General features: G+C 55.8%; 2 protein-coding genes across 10 annotated transcripts in view; both read right to left on the reverse strand.

Annotated features, from left to right (window-relative positions):
- NLGN3 (neuroligin 3) overlaps positions 1 to 3,552 on the reverse strand; it is a 42,648-nt gene extending 39,096 nt beyond the window's left edge. For both annotated transcript variants that reach the window (XM_055818159.1, XM_055818158.1), the window contains exon 1: positions 3,445 to 3,552. The gene's annotated coding sequence lies outside the window, so the exon portion shown is untranslated. The remainder of the gene's footprint in view (positions 1 to 3,444) is intronic.
- A 4,430-nt stretch (positions 3,553 to 7,982) lies between these two features.
- MED12 (mediator complex subunit 12) overlaps positions 7,983 to 15,915 on the reverse strand; it is a 36,568-nt gene continuing 28,635 nt past the window's right edge. For 2 of the 8 annotated variants that reach the window (XM_055817920.1, XM_055817919.1), the window contains exons 37-44: positions 15,685 to 15,835; positions 15,276 to 15,481; positions 14,748 to 14,828; positions 14,301 to 14,518; positions 13,584 to 13,752; positions 10,676 to 10,861; positions 10,429 to 10,510; positions 7,983 to 8,423 (exon numbers count right to left, since the gene is read on the reverse strand). In XM_055817920.1, coding sequence (XP_055673895.1) covers positions 8,380 to 8,423; positions 10,429 to 10,510; positions 10,676 to 10,861; positions 13,584 to 13,752; positions 14,301 to 14,518; positions 14,748 to 14,828; positions 15,276 to 15,481; positions 15,685 to 15,835 — 1,137 coding nt within the window. In that variant the 3' untranslated portion in view covers positions 7,983 to 8,379. Of the gene's footprint in view, positions 8,424 to 10,428; positions 10,511 to 10,675; positions 10,871 to 13,583; positions 13,753 to 14,300; positions 14,519 to 14,747; positions 14,829 to 15,275; positions 15,482 to 15,684; positions 15,836 to 15,915 lie in introns of all 8 variants that reach the window. The other 6 variants (XM_055817915.1, XM_055817913.1, XM_055817916.1 and 3 more) reach the window with 4 other exon arrangements.

Consider the following 15,915-nt stretch of genomic DNA (forward strand, 5'->3'; position numbering starts at 1 on the left):
CAGGAGCCGCACACACCAGACATGACCCGGCAGCCGCAGGCAGAAGCCCCTGTGTCTTTCCACTGCTCCCACTTCATCCCTGTTTCCCTTCAGTCAGACTTGCTCCAGGGCCTGAATGATGTGGGTTCAAACTGCCAGCTCTGGCAATTGCAGGACCTTTTATTCATTCCCCTCACACTCGTTGCAGAATCCTGCTGAGGCCAGCACACAGCGCTGGTCACAGCCTGCTCCCTGCCCCCAGCTCCAGGGAGCATCACATTAGGGGACCACCAGAGCATTTAGTTCACCATGCAGCAACACTCAGCTCTGTCACAGCCCTCAAACCCAGCTCTCCTCGAGCACCCCAGGCACCCAGGATCCAACATGTCTCCTTCTGCTGACGTGCCCCTGCCAACCAGCTGCTGACTCAGGACCTACACATGCCCCTGGTTGTGGATGCAGGTACAAATGCCAGACCCTGATTAAGAAGCATCTTCCAAAGTGCTCTGTCAGCGGCAGTCAATAACCACAGACCATCAGGGGAGGAACCTCTGTCTGGGATCCCATGTGGAGCAAATAATTGTCGAATCCCAGTGGCACAGAAAGCCCTAAGAACAGAGCTAAGCTGTCCCTGCCCCATCCCTCTGCACTTTGTGCATAGCCCCAGGACAGCAGATACTTGGCTGTGAGATTTCATAGGTTCCTCCATGGCTCCTCCACAGCTCATGCCCAGACACATGCTCCATGTCTCCATCCCCAGCACTTCCCACCATCCTTCCACCCCCCTCCTGTTACTAGATTCCTCCAGCTGCCACCAGTGCAGCACAGACACACCACACCGGTCTGTTCAAGGCCACAGTTGCTCCTAGACAGCTAAGAGGGCTTCCCTTCTCCCCCACCTGCTGCACAGAGGCAGCTCCTAGCAGGAAGGATATGGGAAGAAGGCAGCAAACAGCCTGGGAGGCAGCAGAACCGCTGTGACTGGGGGTTTAGGAGCTGGCTTGAGCTGATGCTGCTCAGGAATGGGTTAGATGGAGCTTAGACCCTCAGTGACCTCGAGGGCCCTTCCATACCTGCTGTCCTAAAACTCCTCCTCCTTTGCCATGAAAACCAACGTGGACTTGCCAGAGGATTTTAGCAGTTGCTATCTCCTTGCCCTCGCTGATGGACTGAATGTGAACCTGGTCAAAAGGCACCTGGACCAGATCCCTGTCTGTGTTGGACCTGAGCACCCAGAGCAGACCCCACAGAGAGCCAGGAGAGATGCAGTCACCACAGCTGGAGCCTCAACACAGCGCTCTGCCAATTCTCACGCTGCCTTCTGAAGCCTTGGCAGGCCCCTGCCTGCGGGCCAGGCGCTGCCAGCCTGCGCCACGGCTCCGCTCGCCACTCCCAGGCTCTGCACCACCCTCCCTCAAGCACCTTCACTCCAGTCCTTTGGGAGAAGGGCCTCTACACAGGGTCTGAGAAGGAGACAGACCCAGGTGTAAGGTCCAAGGCAACACCCTCGGCATGGGCACAACCTTCCTCTCTGACAGCACTGCCCTAGATACACGTTGCGTGCTGAACATGGGCAGTTGGAGGCTGTGCAAGGCAGCAGCATGCAGACCCTGTCAAGATGGGCACTGTAATTCCGTTTCCTCAGCACATCACTGTGCAGGGCCCACACGCTCAGGGCTGAGGGCTGCCCTGCATCTTGGGGGCTGTCACTCGTGCCCTGGTCCTCCGGAGGTTGAGGGCTGCGTGTTTGCAGGTGTCCAACGAAACTCCACATCCCGACTGCACATGTAACCATGGCAACTGCACATGCAAGCGGCAAAGCCTCGAGCTGGGCTAACTGCAAATGCAAATGAAGCAAACACATGCACAATGCTAAAAGTGTGACCTCTAAATGTCAGCCTTTAACCATTTTGCAGACACCAGCTCTGGTGGTGGCTACCTGCAGCATGCAGAGCAGGAGGAGGTCTGCTCCAACGGGGGATCTCGGGGCGCCCACCCCTGCGCCAGGGCCTGGCATGTTTGCTCCGGTGCAGAGCAGGGAGAAAAGATGGCACACACACGTTTCCCAGAGCTAAAAGTGATGACCCCTGCCTTGGCAACCCACAGCTCCCTCTCTAGGGACACATCCCCTCCTTCTTCAGATGCCCTCGATTTCACAGAGCATCCCGGTTTCCAGAGGAAAGAAGGTCCCGCTGGGCTGACACAAAGCATGGCCAGCGCAGGGGCTTGCAGGGAGCTGTGTCCATCAACTCTCCCGCTGCACCCACACATGCCCATCCATGGGGGCACCTCCAGCCCCACTGCTGTTGTCGGGGCCTGAGCCAGCAGCAGCAGCAGACAAGGCATCCTCAAAGGACACAAGGAAAACCCCAGCATTGTGGGGACTTCACGCCAGAGCTACCTCCCCAAGGGAGGGCCATGGCCTTGGGAAGGGCTGCCAGTGGAGGCGCCGGGAGTCGTCACCGTTTGGGAGAGTGTGGTCCAGAAGGAGACCAGCCTCGTGTCCCGCATCACTTCTCCTCTCCCTTGCTGCTGACAGCGCCAGGCGCGGACGGACCGTGGTGTGAACCATCACCCACCGTGCCTGTCCCGCTCTGAGGCTTTGAGCCCGGCAGAGCCAAGCTCAGGCGAACGGCACCAACTTCAGCCACAGCACATGTGGGTGCCCCCTGCACCATGTGCCTGACCCACCACCCCGCTCCGGGACGGGCACAGCCAGCACCACAAAGCCCCTGTCTGCCACCGAGCCTGCCTCCATCCCGGCCCCCTGCCCACGCAAGAGACAGGGGATGCCCTTTAGCTCCGGGAGCCCAGTGACTAATGCCATTCCCCACGCTACGCCAAACAAACCGAGCCAAGGGGATCTCCTGCCTGCCCTTGACCCGGGGATGCTCACGCCAGCGGCCTCCTGCCGGGTGGCTCCAGGCGCATCCTTGCCCCCCAAACAACCGACCCCGCCCGCCCCGGCACCCCCAAGCCCCGGGAGGGTCCCAGACCCTGGGGCGGCAGCGCCCGCGCCGGGGCAGCCCCCGCTCCGCGCTGGGCCCGACGGGGCGGCCCCGGGCCGGGCTGCGGGGCCGGGGCTGCGGGCGGGGGCTGCGCAGCTGAGGCGGGCGCACAATCCCCCTTTCAGCGCGTCGCCATGGCAACCCGCCGGCTCGCCGCGGCCGCTCATCCGGCCCCGTTAACCCCCGCCGTTACCCGCCGCCGCGCTCGGCCCCACCCGTTAACCCCCGCCGCGCCCCGCCCCGATGCCCGGCCTGGCGGCGGCCGCTCTGCCGCGGGATCGGGGTGGGGATGGGGACCGGGACCGGCCCGCGGCCACCCCCGCCCCGGGACCCCCATCACCGCCGCGGCGGCCGGCCCCGGCCCCGCGCCGTGGGGCCGCTCGGTCCCGCCCGGCCGCCCTCCCCAGCAAGAGCCGCCGCGGGCCGGGCGGGGCGGGGCGGGGCGGGGCGCACTCACCGTCGGGGGCGGTGGCGCGGCTGGGCCATGCCGGTGGCGGCAGCGGCAGCTCCGCGCCCCGCGCTCCGCTCAGTCCGGCCCGACCCCGCACCGGGAGCGCGCGGCGCGTGCACGGCGGGGGCGGGCGGGGGAGGGGCCGTGCTGCAGCACCCCTTCGCTGCCGCCGCCGCCCGGTACCGGTACCGCACTGAGCGGGTATGCCGGCCGGGCCCGGTACCGCACGCCCCGGCATCGGCACCGCCCCGGGTACTGCACCGAGAGGGAGCCGCACCCGCCGGGCGCTGCGCACTTCGGTACCGCGCCCGCTGGGTACCGGCACCGACCGCGCCTGCACCCCCGGTACCGCCCCCCCCCCCGGAACCCTGGCACGGCACCGGCACGGCCCAGCTACCGGCCCTGGGTAGGAGGGGTAAGCCCCACCGTCCCGACCGGGACACCTGCACACCCGGCGGCACCCCGCGCCGCTCCCGCAAATGACCCCATCTGCGGGGACATCCCCGCACCGCCCCGGGCATCTCTGCACCGCCCTGGGCATCCAGAATCCCGCCCCACTGCACCCTGTCCTGCCCCAGTTCCCCCCTCCACCACCCCGCATAGCCCTGGGCTGTGCTGCCCCGGCACACCCCGCAACAGCTGGAGCACCCCACGTCAGTTGCAGCACCCCGCAGCAGCTAGAGCACCCCTTAGCAGCTGGAGCTCCCCACACCCTCCATCCCCGGCATTTTTCCCTGTGGCCAGAGGAGCATCCCCTGCCTGTACCACTGCTCCGTAGGGCACAGCTAGTCCAGGGAGGATTGACCAGGTCCTGGTGTGGGATGCGCCATCCCAGCCTCAGCCCTGCCACCCAGCCACCCCCTGCCACAGACCAGACTGCGGGCTCAGCAGCTACAGCCCCATAGGCCCCAGAAGCACCATGCAGCAAGAGCCAGCGGTCCCCTTGCCTCCTGCCATGCCCCTTCGCAGCGTGGGGACATCTTCCCTTCTCACACACAGCCTCCTGGCAGGAGCCGCCTCTCCTCCAGCCTGCCTCTGCCCATGGCAGAGCTACCTCGCTGTTTTAGTCCTGCCTGATGGGATTACAGAAATAATTTGAAACAGGACATGGATTTGGGTCCTGCTGGATGCGTCTGGTCTCTGCATCTCTCTGTCATAGCCAGGGCAGTGTCAGCCACGATGCCTGATCAAAGAGGAAGACATGCAGTTGCCAGCAAACACTGCCATGCTTTCCAGTCCGGGTGAGGGGAGCTGGGCTCTGCCCCCCACTGCCAGAGCTGCAACCCAGACCCTACCCTGGCTCCACAGAGCCGCCACCGCCTCCTGTGCTTGTGCGGCAGCATGTGAAGGGCAGGCGTTTATTTCAGCTTTCCCGCATGCCACCGGCACGTACACTGAGCTAGTGAACCTGCAGTCACAGGGAGATGCCCACACCGTGACACAGGTTGGGTTTCACCTGCCCCAGCACCTTCTGGTTGCTGCTGCAGCCCAGGTCGGAGCTTTCCTGCCCCTCCTGTCCCGCTGTCTCCCCAGGAGGCTGCTCCCTGCCGGTCAGCAGCTTGACCGATTTTGTTGCTGGCCTGTTACACGCAGGGTGAGCTGTACGCTGCCACCCTGTATGCCCTTAAGCAGGCAACACGATCCAGTGCTACGTGGGATGGATGCACAACCCTGCCCCATGCCCACCAAGGTTCATCAGCCTTGAGAAGCATCTTGAAGGGGTCCCTGGACCTGTCCCAGGCTGTCCCACAGCTAGCAGCGCCCCAGGCATGGCTCCCTGTGTCCCATTGCCCCACAAAACCAGCCCAGGAGGGGGTCACAGTGCATGGCTGCAGCGGTGCCCTTTGAACCACTCCCCACCACGGGTACCACACTCACGGAGCTGCTCCACTCCCAGCTTTGGCTGCTTGAGCGGGCAGCAACCAATTTTCTCGCAGACCACCAGCTCTGATGGTGCCTGACAAGCTGGGGCCCTGGTCCGCAGGGACCACCTGTGCCAGGCTGCTGGGTGGGGTGGCTGTATGGGGTATGACCTGCTCCCGCTGGCCCATCACCCCACCGTGCCAAGCCTCACCCAACCTCGGGCTTCTCCCTGCATGCTGGGCACACGCTGTGCAGCATCACCTGCACGCACCACCTGCGGACCCTGTCCAGGTGCCCCGTGGGGCTGCCCCCCAGGCCCAGAGAGCCCCGCATCAAACACACCCACCCCAACCCAGACCAGTGGCCACAGCGGGGCAGCCACCTGCGTTACTCAATGGGCAGTGGTAATAAAATGTCCCCGGTAGCCTCTGGCTCTGTCACAAGCAGTGTTTGGCCGTGACTTGGAGAAGGAGCAGAAGGGCTGGAAGCTGTCAGACCCGCTTAAAACCGCTGCGGCTCAGTACTAACGTGTAGCACAGCAGCAGTGGCTGCAAGGCACGCGGCTCGGCTGGGCAATGCGCAGGTCACCAAACGTGCCCTAAGCTGTGACTAGGTCTTGGCCCAGTCCCCATGTCCCCCCTCACCCGCTGGAAACTTTTGGGCAGCCAGAGGGTTTTGTGGGGTCTTGGACACTGGCAGGCCTGGGTCTGTTACCATGATGGAACTCTGGCATCCTGCTCATCCCGTGTGGACCTGGCCTGCCAAGCAGCTGGTATGGCTGGGGGGAAGCCTTTTGTGGGAGGAAAGAGCAGGGACAGCCCTGTTGCCGGGCCACGTAAGAGAGTCCCGAGTCCCCTGGCAGCAGGCACCTGTCCCCAGGGAGGCACAAGTCATCCACTTTCCGCCAGGGAGGCAGGGTGGTCTCTGGGGCGCTTTCACCAGAACCCTGGGGCCCTGAAGGGCACAAAGCGGGAGGTCAGCACCCGGCTCTGTGCTCTCCTGCTGCAGTAGCCCAGCCCTGCCATTGCCACCGTGCAAGCAGCACCCCGCTGCACCCCGTCCAGAAGCACCCGTGACCATGCCGCCTTCTGCCACTCCGCTCGGGCCGCTGCAGAGCCGCCCTCCTCCCCCCTCCGGCACAGCAGCGATACAGAAGGCAGCATCCAAGATGCCGCTTGGCGCAGGCTCAGCTGCCTCCCAGGGCCAGGAGAGGAGGGGGCTGCCAGCCACAAACACCAGAAAGAGGAGCTTGTTCTGCCCAGGGAGAGTGCTCAGCTCCCCCCAGGCTGCGGCTCCGCCGGCCCCGGGACACTCCCTGCCCACCCCCAGGCAGGATGGCGGGGGGAGCACAGCCCCCCTCCTGCCCCAGCTACAGCCCCGGCCCCGAGGACAGCTTGCACCGCTGGGGTCACCCAGCACAGGGCTGCGGGCGAGCAGACCCCGGCCCCAGGCTGTCCTGGGGTATAAGGGGATGGGGAACCCAACAGCCAGCTCGAGGCTGCTCACTAGCCGGGTCCGTGAACGGGGACAAGCAGGGAAGCAGAGGAAGCGGCCCGGCACACACGCCTCCAGCGAGGGAGGCCACCGCCATCAGGCCCGGCCAGCAACACGCTCCAACCCACCTGCGGCGCAGGTGCACGGGTGGTGCAGCCTGGGGGACGAGCAGTGCGCAGGGTCCCACACAGCTGTCCCACACACAGCTGTCCCCAGGAACAAAAGGGCTCAGCTCCACTGCCCCTGGGGCAGCAGACACACACCCACCAGCCAGCACATGGGGCTGATGTCCCTCACAGAAATCTGAGGGCTCCCTCCCCCCCCCCCCCCCAGCTTGCCTTCTTGCTACAGCCTACCCTCCACAACTGTTCACTTGCTCTTAATTAAGAGCAAGCACAGCTCTTCCATGAGTCCCTGCAAGCCTCACCACATCTCACAAATGGAACAGAAAGAAGAGATCGGTCAAGAACCAGAGGGAGTCCAGGTCAAACGGGCCACAAGCACACTGCTAAGGAACAGCAGAAGAGAGAAGAAAGGTGCTAGTGATGGTGGTTTCCAGGTTCAACAGACAGCAAGAACGGAGGACACTAAGCTAAAGCAGCCTGCTACAGACAGAGACGAGACTCCATGCCAGCAGGCTGCATTAGCCAGGTCAAAAGTTGAGAATGCAGCATGTTACCCGTCCAGAGAAAGCACCGTGGCTGTCAGGAAGAAGCCAGCAGAGAAGCCTTGGTGCTTATCAGCAAAACCATGCTGCGATGAGTAGTGTTGTGAGTGCACTCCATCTGCAGCTCCTCCGAGGCTGCAGAGGTACTAGCTTGAGCATCTCAGTAACTGCTGTGGCTGGGAAGCCAGGCTTGTTGGGGCTCTGAACTACCTTGCAATGGAACTCCCCCTTTGCTTTATACCTCTGTCCTGGCAGAACATGCCAGACTACTAGTAAAGCTCTTGATCAACATACAAATCCTACAAAGCTTGCACAAGCCCTTGCAAGCATGTGAACATCAGCTTGTGAAATAAAGAGGGAAGAAGGGCTTTCTTTTCCAAACCAAAATGTTCAGCCACTCACGAAAGCTGAAAATTCAGACGCTAGTTCTACTGAGAAAGAGATAAAGACCATGTGTAGAGGTGATGCTGGGCTATACTGGGAGGAGTACTGAGGAGGAAAGGCAGGCTCTGAATACAACTCCTTTTGCAAAGTAAGCTCTCTGTATTCATCCGAGAATGTCTGCAGTACAGGGTTTCATCTGGTATAAATAAAGTACAAAATTTTACATTGTCTTAATCATTATTTTAACAAAAATACTAAAAACAGAGTAAAAACTGAAACCAAAGTGGGAAAGGGAGACTGTCAGCCACAAGGGATCTGCATAAACGTTTGTAGAAATCTGATAGTAAAAACACTTTCTCTGTACAATAAAACCATCCTCCTGGCATCTCCCTGTGAGATAGGCAGCAGCAGTACGGGGGGCACAGGCCCAAGGACAGAAGTTGGGGGCAGCCCCAGTTTGTGGGTCAGGCTGAAGAGGCTGTATCCAGTCCACAGTGATGTCTCCCTCCTGGACCAGGCTGAAGTGCCATAGGTCAGTAGCGTCCGAATGGGTTGTTGTTCTGCTGTGTCTGTGTATCTGTTGAGGTCAAGACAGAGTTAGACAGTCACAAAGTCTGGTTCAGAAAAAAAAGAGATCCCTCTCCCCACATCACCAGCACAGTATGAGGAGCGTGTCGCAGGCTGTGAGAAGAAAAATATAACCTTTATGGCACTCCCTGCTCTGCTCATTTGTCTGAGCCTTCAGGCAGCAGCACAGCCAGGACCCCACATTCTTTGAGGAAGAGACATATACGTGCCAGTCCTGATCCTGAAGCTTCTGCAGAGATCTTTCCATCCCTCGTGGTGGAATTGGTGCACCATAACAAAGCCCTGAAAGGTGGCAGCTAGCTGGGAGGATGTTTATGGATGAATTATTTCTGATTCTGAAAGAAAACCAGCCCTATCAGATCGCACAACACCTGCAGCCACGCACGCTGCTTAGACAGCTAGTGTCAAACATTCATCCCGAGGCACACCCAGAAACCAGTTAGTGGGAGACAACTATCCTGGCTCCTGTCAGTATTTCGGTACAAAGGAAGGATATTCCCAAAGGACTTTTGTACGGTACAACAAGGGCAGGAAACATGGTAAAGTTATATTCAAAAACCTCATGAACTTCCAAACTGCTGGGAATGTTTTGTGATGTACACTGCTCACAGTATACTTTGGTATTGTCCCATTAATAAAATTCTGTAGGTTTTTTTTTCCTGAAATCCCATCAGTATGTTTGACCCTGTCAGATTAAGTAAAAGGAGACCAGTGTAACCCAGCCAGCCTCTCTCCTTCTCAACTCTGCTGGACAACAGCACATTCAGGGATACCCTGGAGCCTCCTAACATAGCCACTCATGGGCCCCAAGTATTCTTGTCCCCCTCCCACGGGCTGTTCTTGGTTTATGTCCTGCTTTCTACTCCATCCCAGACACTACAAATAAGAACTCCAGATGGCTCCTGGTGGAATTGATGCAAACCCAATGAGGGAGCACGGATACATGGCTGCATTGGACCCACGCATCTGTTCCATATAAAACAGCTCCATTTGCTGTACAGACAGGATACAAAAATATGGCTATTCTGCTATATTCAGATTCTTATATGAGGTCTTCCTATACTTGAATGTCCTGGCTGGGATCCTTGCACAGACTTGTGGTTTGTGAATCAGGCCAGTGGGAAACTTAGCACATTAAAACTTCTGGTTTGGGGAGATTTTTTTTTGGTCACAAGGACCAAAAATTTTCCATCAGGGAACAAGCATAAGCACAATTTCCAAGCCTCCATTCCACACATCATTACATCTAGCACAGTCTCACACTTAATGCACTGCAAAAAACCCTGTGCTGTCCATTTCTGGGCATTTTCATAGCATGTCTGCCATTTTTATGGCAGGAAAGCCAGTGAGGTGTCAGTAAAACAGCAGGCCATTCAGAAGGGAACAGCACAGACATTGGGTTCTGTTTCTAGATCACCCAGCCAGTACTTCAATGCGATTATAAGAATGCAGTGCCAGACTGAACACCACCTATGCCATTACTCTGTCTGTGACAGCAGCTACGGAAGCCCACCAAACACCGCAAACATAGCAAGTGTGCAGCAACACTTCCCAGAGCACCCTCCCTGCCTCCAAGAAGTCTTGTCCTGATCACAACACGAACACAGTATCTCTGGGTCATCCACCAAGTGCCCCAGGAGTACAGCCTCCCTGTGCCCCTCAGAAGTCATCTGCAGCATAGGAAATACTTCTGAATACTTCAAAGCTGCAGACTGGATCCTTTTGGGAGAGCTACATGGTAGCTCCTACAAAGGCTCAGCTCCCTTGTCCCTCGGCAGACAGCGGCAGGAAGCTGTCTTCAGCAAGCACTGCCTGCCCTGCTGCTGTGCCCCCTTGAGCCAGGAGCTCCAAGCCCTGATGCCACCTCCCTGCCAGCATCATTTATGGCCTCAGACAGACAGTCTGGCTTGGCCTTGCTTCTCTACACCAGGGTACCTGCAATAGAAAACGGCAGGGAGGAGACTAGGGACAAGATCAAGAACACTAAGGCTTACTGGAAAGCTGCTGTTGAAGCTGTCGAACCAGAGCAGCTGTTTGCTGCTGCTGCTGTGTTTGTTGAAGGCCCTGGCGCTGGAACTGCAAAGAGAGAAACATAGTTATAGCCACACCACCTGGCTGGCCATCTCTGCATTCACACAAGCTCTGGGAAGCACAGGGGAGGGAGAAGAGGGGGATGCAGGTGGAACACCGTTGGATTTGTGCTGGACTATGGTGTCCCTCTGCCTCCAAGGGAACACTCACAATGGGCTGCTGCGGGGGAAGAGCCTGCATCCCCAGCCCTGGGGGCTGGCCCTGCGCCTGTGGCTGAGGCACTGTGGAGACCTGGGGTTGCTGCTGTGGCTGTGGTGGCTGCGGCTGCTGCTGCTGCTGCTGCTGTTGCTGCTGCTGCTGCTGTTGCTGCTGCTGCTGCTGTTGTTGTTGTTGTTGCTGCTGCTGTTGTGAAAACAAAAGAGAAGGGACCATCAGGGAACTGCCTGGGCAATGCAGACAGCAACCGAGCACAGGAAGGACTAAAGGAGGAAGGATGCTCCATGCAGTGACATACCATCTTACACCATTTTCCTTACAGGCGCCTAAAGTACCCACATTTCACCAGGACCCTGCCCCGGGCTGAGAAATGGCAGGGACAGTAACAAAGTTCTTCTGCAAGATGAGGTATCAACGGCAGGAAGAGAACTACAAGTCTACTGGTCAGCTGGGGAACAACTAGCAGCAAACAAGATACAAGAATAGAAAACAACCAAAGAGCTACCTCAAGAGGTTGGCTCGTTCATCTCGCACCTCCTGGTTAAGCACAGCAATACTGACTTCGCTGAGTATTTGCCTGCCCTGTTCTCAAAATTCTTCCACAGGTAGCAACAGACATCCTATAACCTCCCTAAGCAATCCACACCAGGTCAGTTACTCCTACGACTCAAGTTTTCCCTAATCTCTACCCTGAATCTCATAAATCATGATTTAAGTCCATCTCTTGTGCTACAGCCAAGGGACAAGAACAGACTTTTTTGGCTTTTTTTGAAGACAAAAAACCTAGAGACTTCTCTCTCCTGTTATCTCTGCCTCTCTAACTCAATGCCCAGCTATTTCAGCCTTTCCTTCTCAGTCACATTCCCCAACTCTTTGCTCTATCTTGCTGCCCCTCTCCGCACTTGTGCCAGCTGGTGTTGCACTTCAGTAAAAGGATACGGATAAAACTGGATGCAGTGTTCCAGCCTAGATGTTGACAGAACTAGTTATGGTGAGAAGAATATTCAGCATGTTTGGAGTCAGAATGTACCCACAAATCTCAAGGTTTTTTCGTTTCTCCTAATTTTCAGACATTTCTCCCATCTGCCAATTTAATTTTGAGCTCTCTACATCAATAAAAGGATTTCTACCAGAAATAGAAAACTACTAACGCTATCATAAAAAAAACAACATGGTGACTCTAGGTACAGTGCCAACCACTGGCTCAAAAGAGCACAGTTCAAACCTTGAAGAGACTCAGAAAACAGACAAAAATACAATCAGGAAAAGGGACAGTATCTTATGAGAGGAGGTTAGAAAAACCTGACCTATGGAAGATGCAAGAGCTCCCTAGGGATTCACTGGGTAAACATCAGAGAAAAAGAGAACCAGTAAACAACAGGACAGAGTGGACAATAGTAACTGGATACAGGAACCAGTCACAAACACACAGGCTTAGATCAAGGATTCTACTCAAAAGGGAGTGACTTTCTAGAATGGCCTCCTAACTTCCACCTCAAACCAGTTTGGCCACTTAAGTTCTTGAAATGGATGGCATGACCTGGGTATATAAGAAAGCAGATGGCTGACTAAATGAGCCAGGATACCCCTCCTGATTTCATGTCTTACGTTCTTGCAACAGCTGACTACCAACCCATGGAAGACAAACCAAAAGGCCACCCGTCCTTTCTACAAGCCACTGCATCACGACAGTCAACTCAAGCACCAGGAGTCTGTTCTGCATCTGGTATGCCTCCAATAATGCAGCAGGAGTCACAGTAATAAGGGAGATTTTGGGCACTCCAGTTTTTTGGGTTTTTTTTAAGCAACCCAGCACTGTCAGCTAAAAGCTGGAGGTACACATGAAGCTACTGAGCTAGGAGAAGCGCTAGCAATTTGTCTGAGGCAAGTTCGTTTTCTAAATATGAGTGATGGAGAATGTTAAAAGAAACCAAGTGAATAGTCAGGGGGTGCTACTCATCAAAAGGACTAAAAGTTGCTGACCGTGCTACAGGCAGCCTCTTGTCCAACGCGAGGCAGCAATTCTCAAATAGTGCTGACCACAGCTCTCTGCAAGAATCGCCGTCTCACTCCGGCCCCTCTCAGATCACAAAGCCTCAGCACTCCATGCCATGTAAAGTCTCCCCATATTCTAGTCTTGTCATAAGGTATGCAATTCACCAAGTAACCCAAACTATTTCTGTGTTTCTTTGTCAATTCAATACATTTCTGTAACTCCAAGAAATGTATTCATATTTGTATATAAGTATTTAATATTGATAAGACCATAATGCAAATCCATGGAATACTCTTGTCTGTTAACACACATCTGTGAACTTCAAAACTAGAGAGTTGGGTCTAACAGCTTACTTTGGATCAGTTTTTCACCATCCACTGTTAGATGTGAAGTACATGGACTGAGTCACATCAGATTTGCTGCCATTGAAACTGCAACCAATGCTTATTTTCATTGTGTGAAAATGCAGATATTCCCCTAAAAAGGATCTTGTAAGGAACAACTCTACTTGCTCCTGTGTGGGCATGGGGATTTTCATTTTGTTTCTAGCTCCTGCGATACTTCTAAGACAGACAGCTTTCTGCACAATCTTACAGGCTCAGCTGGAGCAGGAAGAGGTGTGATGCAGGCCACGGAAGACTAAACAAACCTCTACTGCTCCTGAACTCCCTTTAGCTCATGCTGGGTGACTGGCAAAAGGCAGCACAGCAGGTGTCTCCATCAGGAGTGGCCAGCTCTAAGGAAGGGAGGGCCACCTAGCAAATCATTAGAGACAGCCCCCAACAGAGCTGACACCCTTCCTGACACAGAGGGGCAGAGCAAAGCATTGCTGTTGCTGACGCAGAGGTATAAGCAGCACTGGGCAAGCCTGCTTCAGCAGCCTTCCTCCTGTCAGCAACCACTCACCCTCAGCATCTGCTGCTGCTGCTGCTGTTGCTGCTGTTGCCTCAGGTACTGCTGCTGCTGCTGGTCAGGCAGTATCTGGCTGGGTCGAATTCCCGAGGGGACTCCTTGTGGACCCAAATGGTTCATCCCACTCATCATGGGGGCCTGCTGTATTGACTGGTGAGGAAACCTGCAAGAGAAAAGGACAGACTCATGGAGTACAGGATTCATGGGCCAATCCAAACCAAACTTCTGCATCAACAAGACAGCCCTAACAGCGCCTTGCAATCCATGCTGCCTCTGCAGACACCAGGGCCTCTCAAGGGTTTCATCCAACCTGTTTTTCCAGAAGCCCTAAGTAACAGTCCTTGGTCCACCGTTCTGCACGGCTTCCCTGCTAGATTTATGCCTGCTCAGGAGCAGTGGGAATCCCAGATCTAGCCCTCTGATAGTGATTTGCTGGTTAGATTTAAAACCAAAACTACAACTTTCCAAGGTAATTTTTGTCACACTTCCCAATTCCATCTTTCTCTGGCTGGTAACACTGTCTTCTGCCTGCAACTAGCATCTCTGAATTTCATTCTGTCTGTATCTTCCTAGGACTGAAAGCTGAATAAAGATGTTCCCCCAAGGGTGTGAAGGACTCACACAGCACAGAGCACAGATTGCTGTTAGGGTTGTCTGAGCAGAGTGGGTTCAAGAAACACAGCTTGTAACATCCAGTAGGGTGGGAGGTACCTCTGTGTGTTACTCAAGCTGTGCCCGTAGCCAGGGGCCTGCTGGTGTACGTAGCCACTTGGTCTCTGCTGCATCTGCCTAACAGGATCCACCAGGGCAGGATTAGAGCTCGGGTGGGAATTCTGATAGGGCTGGCCAGAATAGGTAGGAGGTACCATCGTGCCTGACTGGGAAGGGTGCTGCTGAAGGCCTATGTGGGAGACGTAAGGTGTGTAACCCTGAAATGAAACAAAAAGCTTTTATCAGTCATGAGGTAAGGTACAAAAGAGAACTTGGAACACAGGACAGCAGCCTCCTGTAAATACTGTCACAAGGCTGCTCATCTCTGCTGCCCAGTAAATCAGGAGTGAGAAAAGCCAAGAGATTTCCGGATTTAGCAGCAGAAATGAAGATGCTGACGAGTGCTGGAGTCAGATTCCAGTCTCACCTGCAGTCACTGCCAGTTACCTGGGAGGGCTGCAGTCCTCCGTAGGATGGGGTTGGAGCCATCTGGCGCACAGGCTGCTGTCCCATTATGCCTTGGCCTTGCTGGAAGGCAACAGAGAAACACTTTTTTCAACATCTCCAAAGAGCAGAACACTGCTGCTTTCTTCTCAGCAGCTCCCAAACCAGGCAAGTAGCTTCACTGCTAAACCTATGAGGCTGCTGCACAGCATGCAGACGCTAACGACTTCTGCCTCACCCCAAGTTGGGACACAGAGGCCACCAACATCCCTACTATCCCACAGCCAGGATGTGCACCTCCCACTGCCCAACAGCCAGAGATGCCCCAGTTCACTTCACTGACAGCCTCCGCCAAGTGTTAAGTGATACGGGCCCACAAAGCAGGTGGCAAACACAGCGCTGCACCAGAAGGACAGAGCAGAAATAGGGACAGGGTTGGAGAGTTCTGACTAGAAGGGACAGCCCCAGCAGACAGCTTAAGCTTGCTGTACTGTGGGGTCCAGCAACAGCAGGAGCACAGCGCTGACTTACCAACTTTGCTTGAAGCTGCTGCCTCAGTATCTGTCCCTGGGACACTGGAGGCTGCTGTCTGTATACTGCTGGCTTGTAAGAGGGGTCAATGCCCATCATGCTCCCCATCCCCGGAGGCAGCACACCACTATAGGGAGGACGACTCTGAACAAGTTTCCCCAGTGGCATGCGTACAGGCCTGTAGGATGTATCCAGACGAGGGCCACCTGCAAGAGGAAGAGAAACAGTCTCACTAGTCACGTGCTATTGCTGAGCCTTGTAGCTCCAGAAGGACCGCTCATCACTGTATCTAGACACACGACAGGCAAATGGGGAAGCGTAAGAACCTGTGTAGGACGATCTCACAGAAGACGTTCTTACAAGAGGTTCCCAAAGAGGTGCGATATGCCCACCTCTCCTGTGCACCCACCTGCTGGAAGAGGCTGATTCTGAGCGTAGAGACCCACTGGTGATTGCCCATAAGCCAGCCTCGACATAGTGCTTCCTGACTGGTGATGCAAGAGATCTGTAGGCATACCAACTCCGTACGAAACCCCTCGGCTAGGACCCAACACAAAATCCTGCAAAGACAAAGAAGGAACAAGAAAGATTAATGTGCACTGGGAATTCATGAATGGATGAGGAGTATGAAAGGGCTGCA

This window comes from Falco peregrinus, chromosome 13 (assembly GCF_023634155.1).
Source record: "Falco peregrinus isolate bFalPer1 chromosome 13, bFalPer1.pri, whole genome shotgun sequence".
NCBI lineage: Eukaryota > Metazoa > Chordata > Aves > Falconiformes > Falconidae > Falco > Falco peregrinus.